General features: G+C 41.7%; 1 protein-coding gene across 5 annotated transcripts in view; it reads right to left on the bottom strand.

Moving 5' to 3' along the window:
* LOC118234146 (catenin delta-2-like) overlaps positions 1–20,177 on the bottom strand; it is a 178,390-nt gene that overhangs the window by 118,163 nt on the left and 40,050 nt on the right. For 4 of the 5 annotated variants that reach the window (XM_035430527.1, XM_035430526.1, XM_035430525.1 and 1 more), the window contains exon 3: positions 3,881–3,993. In XM_035430527.1, coding sequence (XP_035286418.1) covers positions 3,881–3,993 — 113 coding nt within the window. Of the gene's footprint in view, positions 1–3,880; positions 3,994–6,720; positions 6,876–20,177 lie in introns of those variants that run through there. The other variant, XM_035430528.1, reaches the window with a different exon arrangement.

Genomic DNA, 20,177 nt, shown 5'->3' on the forward strand with positions numbered 1-20,177 from the left:
AGAAATGAGTGTGTGAGACAGAGGGTGAGAAACCAAAGCCTGTGAGTGACAGGGTGAGTGAGTGAGTGAACCAGCGACTGACTGCCCGACTGGGTGAGGTACGTGCTCATTTCTATGGCTGGCTCGTTTGGTAGAAGTTGTAGTTCCTACCCCGCCTCTCAGACAGGATGTTCAGGGTCTGTCTCTAAGGGCTTTTCGAATAACAAGGCGTTTCTGCTCCGATGCATGACTTTTAAAGGTCATTCAATCACCCGGAATATTTCGGCCGGATCTGTCAATGACAAAGACGCAGGGGGAGAATTAATGTCTTGATATTTACACTATGCGAAAGGGCGGGGCCACGGGCAGCCCACAAACTCAGCGGACGAGCGCGGGCAGAACCCAAACCGAACCCTGTCAGTCAAGCTAATGAAACACCCGGGGCCACTCCGTCATCAGTCTGAGTCTGCGCTAGCGGAGGGGACACAGGTGCACGCTGCCACCGCCTTAAGCCAACCCTTCACCCGGCCAAGAGAAGATACAAAGTCACAATGCGAGCTAGCTCCAGCATTCTGTGCTACATGCCCTGCAGAAGGTACCTTGGGCTTTTTTTTATGGTTTATTAAACCATGGGCTAGCGCATGGCTGGATGTACAGTCCCGGTGCGTGCTTTATATGCCTGAGCCGACATAATAAATAGCACATTCATGTTTTATTAGTTAGACGGTAGCAAGAGGCAGTTCAGGTTTTATAGCATTCCAGATCAGAAAGAGACCTGTAGCCAGAAGTTGACTCAAATCTGGTACACAAAAAAAAAAAAAATCCTTCACGGGTCTCTGCCTCAGGTAGTTACATGCATTCCTCTTTATTTATAACAGAACATCTAGTTTATCAGCAGCTGAAGCACAGCTGAGCATATGTTCAACCAAAAAAGCACAACTACTTGAAAGTCGTCACTCAAAGACGAAGTTGGAACTGAACTTGTAGTTATGTTCAGAGAATCACTGTAGGGCAGTAGGGCTGCAAATGTACATCTACCATGGGCACTGGCAGTCCATCGCTGTGTCATTTACGTAAATAAAAAGAAACTAAGATACACAAATAAATACATACAAAATGAAATTATTTCTTATTCAATTAGACTACTTTGACAGTCCTACAATGTGAAAATGTGCTTGTCTGCGCACAATTCATAATAATTCACAGTAGATTTTGCACTTTGGGAAAAATTGTGGGAAACTTTTTTGTCACGTTATCCAATCAAAGATTGAGAAATCAACAACCTCTCCTCCACGTCACTTCAATCAGACCACAGGAAGAAAGAAAAAAAAAAGTAATTTGCGTGGCTATCGCTCATATTTGCAACAACGGAAAACCGCATTAAGTCACGCTGACTATAATTGCTTCTCACCCTTGGCAATGATTTCCATGCCGAATGCCTCTTTCAGTGGAGTTTCTCCTGATAATTCTCACTCTGCACAAACCGAAGTGGGCCTGTATAAATGGTAATCAAAATGGCAGGCTCTCCACTCATTGTACTGTCTAGAATGCTTAACGAGTTAAATCTAATCGGTACGATTAATCCCTGTGCCACGCTGAAGTGGGAGACTGTTGTTGACACCGTCAGAACGAAGACATGTAGTCCAATATTCCTAATCATCATTGATGGCGTACTCGCACAAATACCACTTTGTAGAATTCCCGCGATTCCATCTGTCCTTCGGTTTTACTCAAAATGAAATGTAATTGTTCTATTTTTCTTCACAACACAGTCTGCCAAGTTCAGGAATCACCAGCATGAATGAATGAATGTGTTTGCAGTTTCAGAAAAGTAAAGCTTATTTGCAAGTCAAAGCAAAAGACAAATGTTGGCTAAATCCTGGGGAATGTTGATTAAATGAGCACAATTACTGGCTCCTTATAGACTTACCAAACTATTTACAAACATTCTGTGACATTGATAAATGGCATCACTCAAAACATTTGGGCCTCCCATAGATCCATGGAGCTAAAAAATCAGCAAGGATCGTGCCCTTGTCCCAGTCAAGCCTAAACTACCACCTGTCAAAAAACATTCCCAAGACCCACATTTTCACTGTAAACACCACTTTCCCTGACTTTCACTGTTTTCAAAGTCAGCCAGTGAACTCAAGAATGTACTTCCAGGGTCAAACTGTTAATTACAACAGATTTACTAGACTATTTTAAAACTAAACTACACCTGCATTGCTCAGTCATAGATTAACACTGGATCACATTTGTTCCAATGATACCGGACTATTAGCTAGTGTGTTTCTTATTCAAAAGTTAATTTCAGAAACTTTATCCAAACATGTAATTCATTTTTCTAAGTCTGTCACTGTTGTGACGGAGTGAAGGAACTGGACTCCTGAACTAAAATGTTTCGGGTCTAATCATTTCAATGTTTCTGGACCCTTGTGTAATTTCACCAAGTAGTATGAATTTAAGATTCACAATGTAGGCTATGCACAGTAGGATTCTAAGAAAACAAATGGACATAGTTATACGGAGTGTGGTGTGCTACACACAACCATATTAATCTACTTTACTATGTTGATAATAAAGCACTCCATCTTGCTCAAGAGTGACTCCTTTCTGGTTCTGGCTGAAGAATGGGGGGAGGAAAGAGTTTAATTCTGCGCGGTGGCCATCAATTATACTATGTGATTATATTATTAAGGCCTACATTTTTATTGGCATCTATTAAATAAATGAAAGTGACTGTATATTTTAATTCACATTCATTTTGATGTTGAAAATTCAGTCAATTCAAGAAAATAAACAGTCATTTGTCCATCAGCATTAGTTTTGATACTTTTTAGCTGATGGCGACTTGGGTAAAATGATTTTCGTGTTAATTGAATAACCTGGTTAAATGAAAGGTAAGGTATTCATGAATAAATATTGAGCAGTTAACTCCTCTCCCTCCCGCTCTTCTCCCGCCTGTCTTTGCTGGGAACAGGGGACATGAATGAGGTCCCAGGTGTGCTCCTCTCATGCCTGTAATCTCCACCACTGAGGAAGCCACCTGCTCCCCTCATGTGGCTGAGCCCAAAGCACACCTCACACACTCTCAAACACACACACACACACACACACACACTTCTCTCTGTCTCACTCTCAAACACACACACACACACACACACAAACACTTCTCTCTCTCTATCTCTCTCTCTCACACACACACACACACACTTCTCTCTGTCTCCCTCTCTCACACACACACACTTCCCTCTGTCTCTCTCTCACGCACACGCGCACGCGCACACACACACACACACTTATCTCTCTCTTAAACACACACACACACAAACGCACTATTGCTTCTTAAAATATTCCCACAATCTCTCACAAACACGAAGGCTAATACAAAATCAAACATTAAAAAAGAAATACACACACGTTAAAATAAAATTAATACCAGGATGCCACATTTTGTCAAATAAGGGCCATTGCAGGTGCAGGGTTTTATTCTTACCCAGCATTACACACCTGATTGATCTAATTATCTAATTAAGGTCTAGATTTAAGACCCTAATTAGCTGATTGTTTTATTCCGCCAGGTGTTTTATTCTTCAGTTAGAGGGAAAAAAACCCACAAACCTTCTTGGATGAATGTGGACACAACTTTATTTTAGTTATTGAATTTAGTACACCATTACACAGATTGGGCAAAGGGCATCAGCGTCTTACTCAAGATTCCGGAAGAATCCCATAAGTCGCATGCGGTGTGACATGCCCGTATATTGCCAGCGCCCTGGTGTCATAGTGTTGGACTGGGACAGCGGGAGGAGCAGAAACAGAGTGGGAGAAGCATAAACAGGCAGGGTGTGGGGGTGGGGGGGGGGGTGTTTAGGGGCACCGGGGGCGCCACACCTACCTAATGCTGCTCATGCTGCCTGTCTCAGATCCCAGCTTGCATCGCTCCAGTTGGCTGGCGACGATCTGGCGCTCTGCCTCCAGCTCACGGGTCAGTCTCTCAAACTGCAGCTCCTGTGGGCAAACAGAGCGGCACACGCCGTTAACTCCACAGCCATTCCGCTCCGCATTGAGAGCGCGGGCCCTGCCGCTGTCCACACAAAACCCCGGCTGGCATAACAAAGGGAGCGCCTGCCAGTGAAGTAACGCTGAGGAAACTTCCTCTCTCCGGAGCAACCGATTACTACTTAGGCTAATGGAGCTCCATTCATTGCTTACTGTCAGCATATCTCTCTGAAATGCACCTATGAAATACCTCTGTATATAAAATAAAGTGTAAAACTACTTTGAAACAAACTTGTAAGGTAGGTGAAATGATTTTGCTTCCTTCCATCACCCTTGGAGAAAGTACATCTATGCGGTCCAGCCCTAGTCCAGCATCATGATAAATGTTCCTACTTATTTTCTCATACTGAACACTCCACTGCGGGGCTGTGGCCAAAGACAGAACATCCAGAGCTACTCTCTCCACAGAAAGCACCAGAAACTCCTGTCAGCAAACAGCAAGTCTTAGAAAGCAACAAGGACAGCTAAGTCTCTGATTCAAGACGCACGTGCAATGAGTCCGAATTTAAAATCTAAAATTCTTAAAATGACTGTTCAAAAGCAAAAGAAAGGTACAAGAGCACAACCGTGTTTATCATTGAAACTCAGAATGTGGCAGCAACTGACAAAAGCAGGCAATCCTGTAGGAATTTAGCATTATGTAAAATGTTAGACTAAATACTGATCTACATGATAAACTAACTAGTGTGAGGGCAAGATGAAGCCTCACAATGCCTGTGCACTTGATGACTGCATCCTTAAAAACACCCTTACATATTCACAACCACCTGCAGGTTTGCTAGCAAGCAAGCCAAACTATCACTTAAAGACAACAAGCTAGTAGGCAAGTCATTAATGATTAACCAAGCAACATGGCTCCACCTAGAAACGTATTGAAGTTAAATGGAGCATTCCCATTCATTGTGAAACAAGACACTGAATAGTCCACTGCACGGTTGGTGTCCAAGGAAGACGAATGTTGCTAGAAACCCAAGATGTCTGTTATATAGTGAGCTATTTCTGTGTTAGGGGCTCCCAGAACACTGATACAACAGAACAGTCAGAACTGTACCGATACACTGTCATCATTCTTTCTTACGGCGTTACTGTGATCATCGGAATTCCATCATACTGACCAATCAAATTATACTTCGTGACCAATCAAAATCAAGTATTAATCCAAGCTATGGTTTGATTGTCAAATCTAGTTGAACACCAGTGATCTCAACACATTCTCAGGTAGACCGTGCACACATCCTATTAACTAGTATGCAAACAGGCTACGGTAATAGCTATTGATGTACAGGACAATATTAAACATACCAGTGGCTTGTTCCATTTGATTTCTTCATGAAAATGAAAATTCTATTACAATGGTAATTGCAGAAAAAGCTGAAAAAGCCATTTCTTTTACTTTCAGTGCCTGTATCAGAAAGGTCAATTCAGTCAGACACAAAATGCTGCATGAAGTCAAAGCGTAAAAACAGCAGTGGCAATAAATCTGAAAATTAATCCTGCGACCAACGCTCAGCGGCCGTAATCACCGTTAATATGCGGGCCGAGGCAGCGACAGACGGGTTCGCATCACCCACGACGACACCTGTCGATTAAAACCAAAATGCGACAGGACTGGAATTAGCTCCCTTAGCCCCCGGGGTCAGAGACACTCTGTGGGGCAGTTAACCTGAAATCTGGTTCCCAGATGCATCACATGTCATTTTGGGCAAGGGACCAAATGATGAATGCCACCAGCGTGCCCGGCCAACGTGATTATAAATAAAGGGCCACCCCACGGAACTGCCAAGCCACAGTTACAACTGATCTCCAAACCAGGGGGACTCCTTACCCATACCGAACGGCTTTAGGTTAAAGTGTACCTGTGTAAACGGATAATGTGTTTGCTAGATAAAGAGTATCTGTCAGTTAAATAGATAAATAAATAAATAAATAAATAAATAAATAAATAAATAAGCCACAATTGGCAGTGAGATTATTGGTCTGCTCTGCTTTTATTTTCCCCCAGATTTGGATTCATTCAGTAATTACAATGACCATCAAACAAGAGGATAGCAGGAACGATCTCTGCCTATTTGGTCTTTCCCAAGTTGCTGGGATCATCGATCTCTTCAGAAACTCCAGTCACGGACTGAGTGAAATGATCCTGTCCATAGTCGCACAATCCCTACCCCCCATAAGAGAACCCCGCCAGTCTCTGTGAACGCTTAAAACTCTCTGGACTGAGGCAAAATCAATCCAGGCCCCCACTGCAGGATCACAATCAGGAAGTTCAGGTCCAACTGACTAAGCCTGCAAAAGCCTTTAAAGTTACAGGGAGCTTCAAACTTTTGACTTGATAAGGCTTATTTCATATGTCCCTATTGTACCCTAGCGTTTATATTTGTATGAAATGTTGTATATTAGAAAATAATATCACTACTTGAACTGACATGCAGACATTTTCAGCTGAACAATATGGAAAACCCCAAAATTCAAAGTCAATTGGCTGATCACAAAAAGGTAATATGGAATTAGCCTTATGCACTGTTATCTCTCTCACAAGCCTGAGAGAGAGTGGGCCTCTGTCACACAGAAAGCCAAGGAAAAGCCAAGACAATACCACAGATCTGCCACCTGCTTTCCGTAAAAACACCTGTTACTCCACGCACTCAAGCACGCTAGAAGACGAGTTATATTTACCGGCACATGAACCATACTCCAGACGAGACCCGGTTTGAGAGCGGTCCACTTTCTGCGACTTTACCATCCCTTCCCTTTACCTTCGTCTGCCTCCTCTTACCAGAGAGTGTTCCTGCACTCGCTGGAGTGACGGCAAGCCTGGGAGAGACTGCCCTCAATCGCACTGCAGAGAACAGAAGCTCAGCCAGGCACAAAGGTCTCCATGGAAACGGAGAACTTAGACCCTCTTTGGCATTATCTATGCAACATTTCATCACAAAAAAAAGGCCCCTCCCACCAGCCTGCCCGGCTGCCTGCCTGCCAAATCCGCTGCCTCCCTTTCCAATCGCTCCTCTGTCTGCACCCCCCCCCACCCCTTCTCCTGTTTCAAAAAAGCCATCTGCGCTTTGCAGGAATTGAGGGAAGGGAAGGGCGGGTGTAGGAGGGGGGGGGGGGTTGCCAGTACCTCAGTGAAAAGCCATGAGACTGGCTGAGAATGGCAAGTGTTATTTTTTGGGATTGAAACAGTGACTATGTTCCCCTTGGCTGGCGATGCGCCTGTGCGGGTTTCACCCAAGGGATGCTGGGTAACCGTTCTGCCTCAGCGACGCTGTATGGCTTCACCCCTCTGAAAGGCTGAAGCACGAAACAGTAATGTGCTCATATAATAGAAGTGGATATATATAGCTCATAGAGAGAGACTGACAAGGAGGTGTCTGCCATAAGAGAGTGACAGTCAGACAGACAGAGAGAAAAATGTCTGATAAATGTGTGTGCGTGTGTGCGTGCTTGTGTTTGTGTGTGTGTGTGTGTGTGTGTGTGTGTGCACTCACATATATAAATATGTGAGTGCATATAGATCATCTTTAGCTTCCTGCAGAGGGGTTAAACTGTCATGTAATGAAAAATGTATCATGAACACAGAGACAATCCAAAAGCCAGAATATAGGACCATGCCATATGTTTACTGTGTCTTAAGGATAAAGGTGTCCAGGTAATAGTAGGAATTTTGTTTTCACTAACTTTTAGCCAAAAATATTTTAGTGAAAATTGAAAATTGAAATAAAAAAAAATAAAAGGAGATGCAGAAAAACAGAGGGTGACTGAAAGAGAAGGGAGGCAGACAGAGAGACTGGGAGAGAAGAGACAAACAGGCAGACACGGAGGGAGGGAGAGGGAGAGAGAGAAAGAGAGAGAGAGATAGAGAGAGAAAGAGGGAGAGGGAAATAGAGAGAGAGAGAGAGAGAGAGAAAGAGAGAGTTCCATATTCAATATTTGATATTGTATACAAATTAATTGGCAATATGGCTTCGGTTTGTTCTGCCAATAAAACAGCATTTGGACGAAATTGAGATGAACTGAAAGGAGAGAGAATCGCAGATGCCATTTCTGCCAAGAGCAACAATCTCCACCCCGACAGAGATCTCACCAAACACCCCGTTATTCATCCTTTCGATTGTGAATTAAGGGATCCAATTAGACTGCCTTGGAATGGGGAGCTGCCAGAGAGCGATCCGATTTGAACAAAACCGGGGTGCCTGGGCTTTAGTTACAGGCAACAAATAACAACACTAATTGAAAATGGAACCGACCGTCAACTTGAAAGCCACCGCACTCGGCAAGTTGCAAAGGAACAGGGCACTTTGGCTGCCACGGTAACCACCAGCCCCTGATTGTTTACCCATAAGCAATGGAGAGACTAAATTCTCAGACCTATTCAATCCATCCTCAAAGTGCACTGTCCTTAACCTTGAATGAGGAATTCTGCTAACAGAAGTTTCTCTTCAGGTTTAGACACTGAGGCAGGCATTTCAGAGTAGGAGGAATCAATTCAAATACCAAAATCACATAACCCAAAATGCATTCTTTCTCCTTTGCCTAAGGTTCTTCACCAGAAAAAAATGTTATTGGTTCTGAACTATGGACGCCCTGTAGCACGCAGTAATCCTGTTGTGCATAATAATGTCAAATAATACAATTGCAGGATAGTAATTCAGACATGGATTCTAAGTCATTTGTGAACAGCTAAACCCAGTGGCCGCAGGCATACTCAACCCCGGTCCTGGAGGTCCACAGTGTCTTTGTGCCTTCGTTCTGAACTAATCACTTGGACTCCACTAATCACCATCTTGATTAATCGCGTTTAGCGTCCTTTCACGTTTCATGAGGTGCCACTAGTTGACAGTCTGCCGGGTTGTGGTGCTCCAGGGGATGAGACGGATAACAGTGAAACAAGAGTGTTTTCCTTTCTGCTCAGATCAGCCGGGCCGTTCCCCTCCAGTTGAATGATCGGTGGACACACTTCCCCTCTCCACAGCAAAAGCTGCACAGCTCACTACACTGAGGAAAACGGCAGTTTTCAAAGAGGGGAAATATTCATTTATAGGACTGGATATGTACTGAAGCCATTGAGGTTAAGCACCTTGTCCCACCTGGGCCTCGAGCCCAAGTCCCATGGAGTTCCAAACCCAGTTTCCTCACGGTTACGCTACACTGTTCCAAAAAAGAGTGTTAAGCTATAGATGGCTCATTATGCGTGCGCTTGTACGCACGCTCCTGAATTTACAGACCGAATCGGATAACTCACAAATATGGGTGACCGGTCCAAATTGAAAATAAAAAAAGGTAATTTACTTGTGTGAAATTTACATTTTTAGTCATTTCCACCTGTGGCCCCTGATCAGCTGGACTGGAAATTGCTTCCACAGTCCCAGGGAAAGGGTATATTCTCCTACAATTCTGTTGTGAGGCCACAGCTGTTCAAAAGTGATCATTTTGATTGATTGAATGACTCTGTCTACCTCTCAGAGGACAAAATACATTTTATTATTTTATTCTTTTATTTTCATCTCACTCCCTTTTTAAAGACAGAAAGGCCAGGCTGAGCAATAGTGAGACAGCTATTCACTGGTTTTGATTTCCAGAAAGATTTTCCAATATAAGGTCCCTACAACATAAAAAAGCACATGAACAAATCAAAATACATTTAATAAATTTGGAATTCTGCATGATGCAGAATTATCTGATACTGCTTTGCAAAGAACATGTATTGTACTTCAAAAACCATAATGATTCACTTTTCAGTCGTGAAAAGTTGGTCCTACACTGTTTCCTACACTGACACAGAGAATGTTACAGAGTTTGCAGCAAAAATTAATACAGAATATACTTCAAGCTATAAATTCACAGGATGAAAATGGGATATTGGTTATTTTTTGCTTCTGCACATAGTTGGTTCCAGATAAATGTACAGTTAACTACTGAGCGCAAGCACAGCAATAGCAAGCCCAGCCTGGTACATCCCCTGCTGTTTGACTGTCATTTGGAACATTATCATAGTCTTTAAAAAGTCCTGGCCAGGCATTTCAATCCCTGCTATACTCCAGAATGGGGCGCAATTGCAGTTATTAGAAAAGGTACATTACCTGCAAATGCCACAGCTGTTGATGCATAATAATAATAATAATAATAATAATAATAATAATAATAATAATAATAACTATTTTATCAGTTCTATACACAAAATATTGAAAGACAGATTAAGAGAGAGAGAGAGAGAGAATGAGAGAGACCAGTTAAGGTACAAGGTCAATACACGCTGATCCACCAGGCTTCCCTGGATACATTTACCTCTGCATACACCACTCTCTTTGATGTAGGCATTTCACTGTAATTAATTTTGGCAATAAGGCTATTGGCTCTGTCTGCTCACCGTATTGTACGTGTAAGTAGCTTAGCGATCCCATGGTCATGGGGCTCACCAGCCAAATTAAGCAAGTCCTTCTTCCTTATAACACAACCTAAGAGACAACTGTGAAAACTGTTTTACCTAACAATTCCTCAAAATGTTCATCGTTACAGAGGTATAAACCATGTATAATTAAGGTGTTAGATTCCATCCAGTTCCTGTACTATTAACACAAAGTGTTCAGCTGGGGCCAGGAATCACCCCTGCCTGCCACACTGGGGATTGCCCTCAACAAATGCAAGGAGTTAAGGAGTTTATTGGTTCATGCTATTTAGGGTAAACAATGCTGTTTGTTCCTCTCAGTGACAGTTGAACAATGTGAACTGTAAGTGTGGGAGTAAAGGGGAACAGTCGGAGTCCTCTGTTATTGGAGGTCAAAAGGAGGCAGAGGACAGAGAACTGAATCTCTGCCATGTGAAAAGTGTTTCTGAGTTACGGTTAAGCGGAATAGGTTTTCCCGTTGCTTCACTCAACAGAAGTGAGACTGTGACTATGAACGGGAATGCATGTACAGACCAAGGTTACTATGGGAAACTAAAAATTAAAAACTAAGACGAAACCTATGCGTGGAAAAACATGATCGTAAACTGAAATAAAATCAGCAAACTTGCTTTTAAAACAAACTCAAATAAAATATAAATACACCTGAAATGTTTATAGTATTTTTGATAATTTATGGCAGGTTAGGAAGAGACAATATTTATTTGACAGAACACCTGATTTAAACATGTACACAATACCAGTTCTAAACCTCCAAATCTTTGCAACTGACAAATGGGCTTCTGACCCAAAAACAAATAAACACAAAAAAAAACTAAAACAAACTGAAACTAAACTAAAACTAAGCATTTTCAAAAAATGAAAACTAAACAAAAGCTGACAAACCAACTTATAAAACTAAATTGAAATCAAAATGGAAAAATAAATAAAAATAAAAACTAATAAAAAATTCAAAACTATAATAACCCTGGTACAAACAGTGGTTTTAAAATATATATATTTTTAAAACTGCCACAAACAAATCATATTTTTTTCTACTTTGTAGGCTTTCAGGAGTAGTCTAAAACGTTGCCTGCAGACAGAGATTGACATTTCTCTTTTCATAAGACAGTGGGTGTACATTTTATTAGATGAATGTCACACTGCGTGCAGGAAAAGTTATTTCCGGTAACCATTCCCCTTAAAATACCCCAAGGGTGAGTTTCAGAAATGAAAGTCTGAAATTCATTGTTTTAAAAAGCTGGAAAAGCCAGAAAGACCTACAGAATGACAAAGAAGTTCTGTAAAAAAAAAAAAAAAAAAAAATCACTTTCTAAAAAAAGAAACACTTCGCTGTTTTTCAGATGAGATGTTAAATCAAGGCCCTTACTGTGCTCTTTAATGAACCTCTGGCACTAATTGCAAAGAGTTAGGGGTTCCCCAGCGCACTGTGCAAACTGCCAACCTGGCTCTCTCATTCGGATCATCTAATTAGGCTGCAGGACAATCGACATAGCCGTCCCTCCCTCTCCCCCTCAGTCAATGAGTTATAAGAGTTCTGATGCAAAATGAGAGCAATGCATCACGCAGTAGGGTCCTACACATTTGTGGCAGTTCATGCAATGCACATTGAGATCCTATGCTGAAATGTGACAAACATGAAAAGGGGTATTCTTATTCTTCTTATTATTATGTGATCAGGTTTAAGATAAATCGATTCAGGAAACAGAATTAAAGTGTGACTGTGCTAATGAGTTAATGTGAGAGAATATTCACATGGCATTTCATTTAGTGATTGTGCTTAAAATCGTGAATAAAGAGATTATGAGAAATGTGCAGATTATATAACACTGCTTTCAACATTGAGGACAAGCTGTGCCACTTTTCATTTTGTTCCATTACAACATAACGTATAACCACCATGCAACATGGGCCTGGCCTGATCTGTTCATTTTCAATTCATTTTGAATGCCCCAGTGAATACATGCCCATTGGTAAGAGCTGCAATCTAAAATTATGATACAAAACGTATGTTTGTGTCACCCACACACATCCACGATTATACTCTCTCAAACACACACACGTATGCACGCACGCACGCACACACACACACACACAAACACACACATTCAAACACACTCTCTCACACACACACACACAACCTTAACGTATCTCCATTGATTAATGATTGTGCTCAGACAGGCTAGAATAACCATTGTTCCATCAAAGTTTCTAGAAAAATAAATAAAGAACACAGCATCGTAATATTTCTTCATTCTTATCAGGTGCCATCAGTCACAGTAAAATTGCTCTTTTTTCATCAGTATAGACAGAATAGCAGCAATCAAAAGCACTGGACAATGGATTGTGTCTCTTTTGAAACTTGGAAGGTAAGATTTTTTTTTCTTTTTTAAAATGAAATGCTGTTTGATGGTCACTGTGGTAGCTCTATTGTTTGCATGGCTTTAATTACTGCTCAGTAGGATAGTTGACAAGTTGCCAGTCAAGTCCGCACTTGTACTTTATCTTATGACAATACTTTCCCCTTCTATGGAGTTTCTGCACTTTAATCCCTTATCTTTGTCATGTGTCTGCTAAATGCCAGTAAAATAGATTCCCTGTAAAAAGCAATGGTAGTTCAGCAGTAGTTCCCGTTCCTAAAAGGTTATACAAGGCTGTGGCTGTCATATCTGTTCAACAAACCACACCCTCAAAACTGTTCTGAAGCGCTGACCATTACATATTTGGCAGAAAGGATAAAACAGAGCAAGAACCTGAAAAACATCGGCAGCTACAGAAATGGTGCTGAACACCGTGCCAGACAGACATGTCAAATGCTGTTTAGCTGACCGCACCATGTGACATGTGACTGACTTTAGATGGAACTTATGAACAAGTAACTGTTATCATAACTGTATGTCTCTGTGTTTTTTTTCTTTCTGTGTGTATTTGTGTATGTCTAAATGCACAGATACTGTAAGGGCACAGGGTTATAAGGGAAATGACTGCTAATCTCAGTGATCATAGTACACACAGCATAGAGTACTTCTATAATGTGCAAATCAGTTACCATCTCAAATATTTTAAATAATTAGCTTATATATTTCTATTTTTCCATTTCTGAGTATTTTAATTTTCAGCATTTTCAGCTGGATATTTACTGTAGCAGCTCAAGTTGAGTAACTCGGGGCAACGGCAGCAAGGCCTGCTCGGGATTTTGAGGGTCTCTCATGAAGTGTGCACTACCAATGTTTGACGGAGTGCGCTTTCGCAAATATATTTGATTTGATTTGATTTGATTTGAATCTTCTGTTGAAGAGGACAGTTCCCGAAACGCGACGGCGCGCTGAAGAGCGGGAACGCAGACGTGCGCAGACTCCGCACTTTACTGGCCGCCGCTCCGTTTGAGTGGCTGCCTCCACGCGCCTTCGACGTGGAAAGCCTTCTCACCCTCCGCATGCAAAACCCCCCCCCCCCCCCCCCCCAAAAAAACCGAACAGACTAGTGCAGATCAAACGAATGCTTACACACTCTGCCCACTGCAAAGGGGTCCATTAGAGTACCACAAGAGGGTGAGAAATAACATATTCCCTTTCATCACAAAAGCCACTTTTGATTTTATTTATTTATTTTCGCTGAAAACAAGAAACAGAAGCTAATAAACAGCATCTAGCACCCACCCATACATAAGATGGCCAACATCAGAGGTGCACGCTTGAGATGCGTCTGAGAGAGAGAGAGGAAGAAAGAACAGGGGGAGGAGGAACATCTTAAGAGCGGAGGGTAAGTGGCTGCAGCTTCACAGCGCAAAAGGAGTGCGGAAGAACTGTGAAGTGCCAGAGAAGTGCGGTGAATTCGGTGTGAACCGCAGGTGACCGGGAGGCATCGCGGCCCGCCTCCAAATGCAAAGCAACATGGGACATGTGTGTTGTGTGAAAAAGACACGCAGACCTTCAGTCCTGTACACAACATCCTAAGATTGCTTTTCAGTTCCTGTCCTTCTGGGAGAGGAGTAAGCCTAGTGTGTGTGTGTGTGTGTGTGCGTGTGTGCGTGCATGTGTGCGTGCGTGCATACTTGCCATCACATGGGAGACATAGGAATAAAGTACATGCTAGCCTGAGGCAGGCAGGTGTGTGTATGTTTGTGTGTGTGTGTGTGTGTGTGTGTGTGCGCGCGCGTGCATGCGTGCATGACAGTAGGAACCCATTTTTACCACGACAGGGTATGAATATGAATTTGAGAGGAGCATACAGAAAGAGGAGGGGAGGGAGAGAGAAAGGCAGGGAGAGAATTGGAGATAATAAGGAGATAATTAGGAGAGGAGGGAAAAAGATAATGTGATATGAGGGAGAGGGAGAGAGAAGAGAGGCAGAAAACTCACACTGAGCACAACGCCATGTCTACGGTGTGCGTCGCTCATTTAAGCTCATCTGCATGCTCAGTCTTCGGTTGAGGGCAAAGATTTACTACAACAGGCCTTGCTTTCCTTCATAACTCTTCAAGGGTGCTGAAGAGTAAACAAGATTTTACTGATAATCAATGAATAATTTACTATTTACGAAGAGAACGTGTGCTGGAATGCTAATGTTAATTTTATTCAGCTGTGGGGGTTACTTTTAACAGACAGATTAGCAAAACTTTATGCTTTTATGTAAGAGTTTCCTACATGACTCCAAAATGTTACTTCTCAAATAAACTATAGTTTATCTGTGGTTGGAGGAGGAGATGAAGATGGAGGAGAAGAAGAAGAAGGAGAAAAGGAGAAGAAGAATAAAAAATAAAAAATAAAAGAAACACACAACACAGTGCATGTGCCGATTGGCACAGATTCTAAATCATATGACATTAAAGATTCTGTAAATTAAAATGGCAGATTTTATTTTTTCAGGCAGATATTCTAGGGGCTCACTGAAGCCCCAAGGACCCACATCAACTAATTTAATTAATTTATCAGCTATAGATAAGTCATGAAATTGCTCCTCCATTTGGTATTCATGATCAGTATACCATAGTAAAATACAGTGGGGGTTAATTGGGCATCTTAAATGATCCTGTATATCAGCGTATAATATTGCTTCTTTCATGTTTAGAGTGATTACATCTTAAACCCTATACTTTCCATGTTCTCTTTGATGTTTAATGTGATGTGACAGAATACAAAATCTTGAGACAGAGCATGCTCCAACCTGTCTTTGAATTTGAGATGTTTCTATTTTAGTTTTCCTGCATCTTTACCACAGCCGCACAGTACTAAATCTTCCAATGAAGTGGAAGATTTTGCAAGGCCACTGACTACAAAAGCAAGAAAAGTGTGTGTGCGTGCGCCGTGTATATGTTTGTCTGTGTTCATTTGTGCATGTGCATGTATACATGCCGCATACATTTTAATGAAGCATTTAAATATTGTACTGTACTGTACCTAGAACCCAGCGACAGCCCAAGCCAGAGGAAATGGAGCAGTTATCATTCTTTAAAATTTTAATTTAGGTTTAGAATCAGAATCATTTAGAATAATTTAATAGTGAGTGAAAACACCCACTGCATATGTAATATGACCAATTTTTCTTTTTTCAATGCAGGACATGATGCGTGAACGTGGCTCGCTCGTAACGAGAAACATAAATTGTTCTCCGCTTTACCGAACAAAATAATGGATATAAGCTGCATATGGAAATAATTAAAATATTGTTATGCCGACATACTGAATGCTTCTCCACAGGTTTATTTTCCCACTTCTGGAGGCCCTCCCCTCCACGCCCATCCATGGTGCAGTCCAGTCTCTTCCAATCAATGGCAAGCCCCACCCCATGGATGATTTTTTTTTTCCTTTGCTCCCATCTTGTTTTCTATATAACCTGAGGTTGCATTTATATGTAACTTTTTAGCAGTGATTCACAATGAAGAAGGTTGACTGACCTTAACCACCAACAATGTGTTTTTTTTTTTTTAATTTATTGATTAAAAAGGAGTATCTGGCTAAGACCTGGCCAAGATAGTAGTCATAAAATACAAGAAAAGTTCAATATCAAAACAGCAACGTACACTGCTGATGCATGGCAGCCATTTTGTGCCAGAATACCACATACTGTATTAACTGAGGTAAAGAGGAAGCAGTGTTTGGAGAAGTGAGCAGTGATTATTTGGAAACACTTTCACTTTCCCACGTCTGAAGACGAGAGTTTGCCAGACAGCCAGCCTAAGAGCTCTCCTCCTCTGGGACATATGCTAAGCAGTATAAGGTATCCAACACAGGGTGTAGCTGCCATTTCCCACTCTCAATCACCATCAATCATACACAATTCCAGAAACAGGCATTATTTTCACTGTAAATATGGACAAATGCAGTGAAAAACAATCATGCTTTGAACAGAAACCCCCCAAAAAATTGTCATACGGCAACTGGAATAATGGGGGGAAAAGTTTCCTCAAACTATGCATTGAGTCAAGTGACTCATTAATGGTACTCTTCAGAAAGGCAGAGCGCCACAGGGGCCTTCAGTAAGGGGCTGATGGGAGATGGAGTCTGGAGACCGCTGAACACATTTAAGAATATTGTGCTTTGTACTTCATCTCCCTGCCATTTGCACACATCTCAACGGTTGCTTTATTGAGCCTTAAAATGAGTGGAAAAGATGATGTATTAAGTTCAGTGACAGAGAGAACATGAAAAGAAGAAATGAAAGATAACAGTTACGGAGAATTTGGCTGCATGTTTAAATGGGTCGTGGTAAAAATGAGAAGGTTGCCAGAATTCAAAAAATGACTCAGTTCTTATCATTTAAGCATATCACTGTGAACTGTGAAGTATTAATAAAACTATCTCAGAAACTCACTTAAACTGCCTGCATCCCCTTTCTCAGCATATGAACAGGACATGCCCTCAGACCAAACAAACACCTTCCAGCTCATTATTTTGGCTCACTCTGCACTGAATACTACACTTCAGAGAACATACTTTAAAGAGCCCTGAGAGCAATTATTGGTTTGTACCGATTACCCAGATACACCTATTACCAATAAACTGGTATTCCTGTAAATGGATATCATAAACAGAAATTCACCATTAGAAACAATAACTGTAGGTTATTTAGTCATATAATACAGAGAATATGCATATTCCCGATATTTTACATTCTGAAAGATTGTATAATTTGAGCAGACAACAAAGACTTCCACAACAGATATTTTCAAGGCTTCTCAGCTTCACAACGGTTTTCGTTTGCTGAAAGGCAGTTGCATCAGCTAATGACTTACAACATATACTTTAGACCAAAGCAACAGTAACAAAAACCTGGGCTAAAATAAATCTGATATTCAGCACAAACCTGGCTACTGATTTCCATTGGCTGTTTATGTACAGAACAGCAGTGGCGTACACACTGTTTACAGGCTTGGTTAGGCTAGTTTCATCAGGAAGTTTACTGAGAAAAGACAACTCTTTAAATCTATGTTCTTTACTATGCCTGAAGTGTACAGGCTGCTGAGAGCTGTGTCAAATAATCCCTTCAAAATGGCAAATGCCTCTGTTTGCCAATGAATCTTGTTAAGCATTCCCATGCATTGATAATTCTGTGAGTGTGTTTGTGTGTGTGTTGGTGGGCGTAGGATAAATTTAAGTCTTTATTGTTCAGCTTGCAGAGCTAGTGACTTCAGTAATTGGTTTTCCAATTAGAAAAAACTTCTGTAACATTCCCACTGGAGACTCCTTTTGTTTGAAACTGCAGGACGTGAACGGGCCTGTTCTGCAAGCACGGAATGCAACGGCAGTGATCAATGCGTCCGGCTAGCGCAGTATGTCCATTCGGGAGAGGCGCTGGTGCTATTTAGTGGGCGTGACGGAGGCTGGATTACTCGTATGGAGGTACGGTGATTGATGGCCTCAAACACCTGCTCAAAACATGGGGGGGGGGGGGGGGGGTTGGGGGGGTGGGACACGGTGCAAAAGCAGCGTGTGTCAGAAACACCTAAATAATTTGCTTCCTGCTGGGGCTGCCACAGACACCACAGGCTTTTCAAACGGAACATTTCCGCACCACGGTGAAATGACTGGTCTGATGCCCACCGTGTAATCAGCCAATTTATCTCGAGCCCGCCTGCGATCAATCAATTGCTTTAATGTAGCTCCTGCAATCACGACGCTCAGGCGGGGAAAATTTAAGCGAATCGATAAACTGCCACAACCTGATAGACAGCGTCAAGATCCACGGCAACAAGGAGAGGAGCTATTAATTCCACTTCAGGTGAAGATGTCTTCCACATACGGTGACACAGGAGCGCCGAAATCGGTTACCTTTACAAAATCTTTACTTTGATAACAGCTCCACAAAATTTATCACAGATGACTTCAGAGGACCAGGATCTACAGCAATGTACAAGTGTAAGACTATGATCTGAGCTGAGTTATATTTAAACAGAAAGACTGAATGCAGGAATAAGTTGAACCTCCCCTTGGCAAAATGGTCACATTCTTGTAGCTGACCTTGAAGCTGACAGCCCCTCATGTGATGAAACCTGAAATGGCATTTATGTAAAAACAGTTAAATTTAAAAGAATATTTATAAGGGCACAAATTTACAATGACTTACATTTTCTATTTTTTTTTTCTTTTCTTTTTGGGGGGGGGGGGGGGGGGGGTTAGTATATTCGCAGACATAGCACTGTATTAACTGCATCAATTAACCTCACCATACCTGCTGAAAAGAACATCAATGGACTTACCTTTATCTGTGATTAGGAAGTCATTAGCAAAGACACTTGTAAGGTCATTTAATACTCGTATAAGGGATTAATGGACAGTGGTGTAAGAAGGCTGGTGTTGAGAACAGGCGCCACACCGAGAACCTGGGAGTACACATCTGCACCGCGGCAGTAGGGCTCACGCTAGTTTAAACTGAATGAAACGCACGGAGCAGAGTCATAGCGTGGTCAGGCTTAACGCTCTCCAGACTTATTAACGGCCCACACGCAAGACCTTGTGTCTGCCAGCGCTGTTTAAATTCGGGAGAGAATTCAGACGATCAGATAGTTCATTTGCATTTCCCATCACCTTATGAGGACTCAGCCGATGCTCATCCTCAAACCTGACAGACGGATAAGTGTCGAGGTTAAACTTTTTTCATGTACACAGTGTGGCACTGGCAATTTTGTTGACTGCAGAAATCTCACCCAACTGTTTGTGAAGAAACAAATGGACACTTATTTGTATATTTGAAATTTATATATTCAAGTCCACAACAAATATTGAATATTGAACTGCACACTGAATCTTGAACAGATGCCTTCTACGTGCAGAACTGCGCACACACACAATGTAACTTCTTACACACTACATAATGAATGGAAATTAAATGTTAAACCTCTCTCAGGTCATTTACTCTTACCCATTGTCATTTTCACTGTTACCTTTTGCTGCATAGTTTACTACAATCACATTGGCCTCCTTGCTGCCTGTGCCCAGACACAGGGATACTGTATCTCTCAATGAATTTCTGGTTAATAATGTGATAGAAAACCCGAAAAGCTATTTATAAAGTTAGAATGATACTTGTATGCTCAATCCCAAAGAGTATTTCTAGCTTACTATTTCGAATCTCATATTTACTTTCTTTTTGAGGAAGTGCTCACTCTGAGATAAAACAGAAAAACCACTTAAGCAAACAGCCCCACAGGTGCGGAGGGCTGTCCAAACGATGCTGGGATCCTTCATCTCCACATCCAACGGGCAGCGAAATGCATCTCTTCCTCCCTAAA

This window comes from Anguilla anguilla, chromosome 8, assembly GCF_013347855.1.
Source record: "Anguilla anguilla isolate fAngAng1 chromosome 8, fAngAng1.pri, whole genome shotgun sequence".
NCBI classification, from domain to species: domain Eukaryota; kingdom Metazoa; phylum Chordata; class Actinopteri; order Anguilliformes; family Anguillidae; genus Anguilla; species Anguilla anguilla.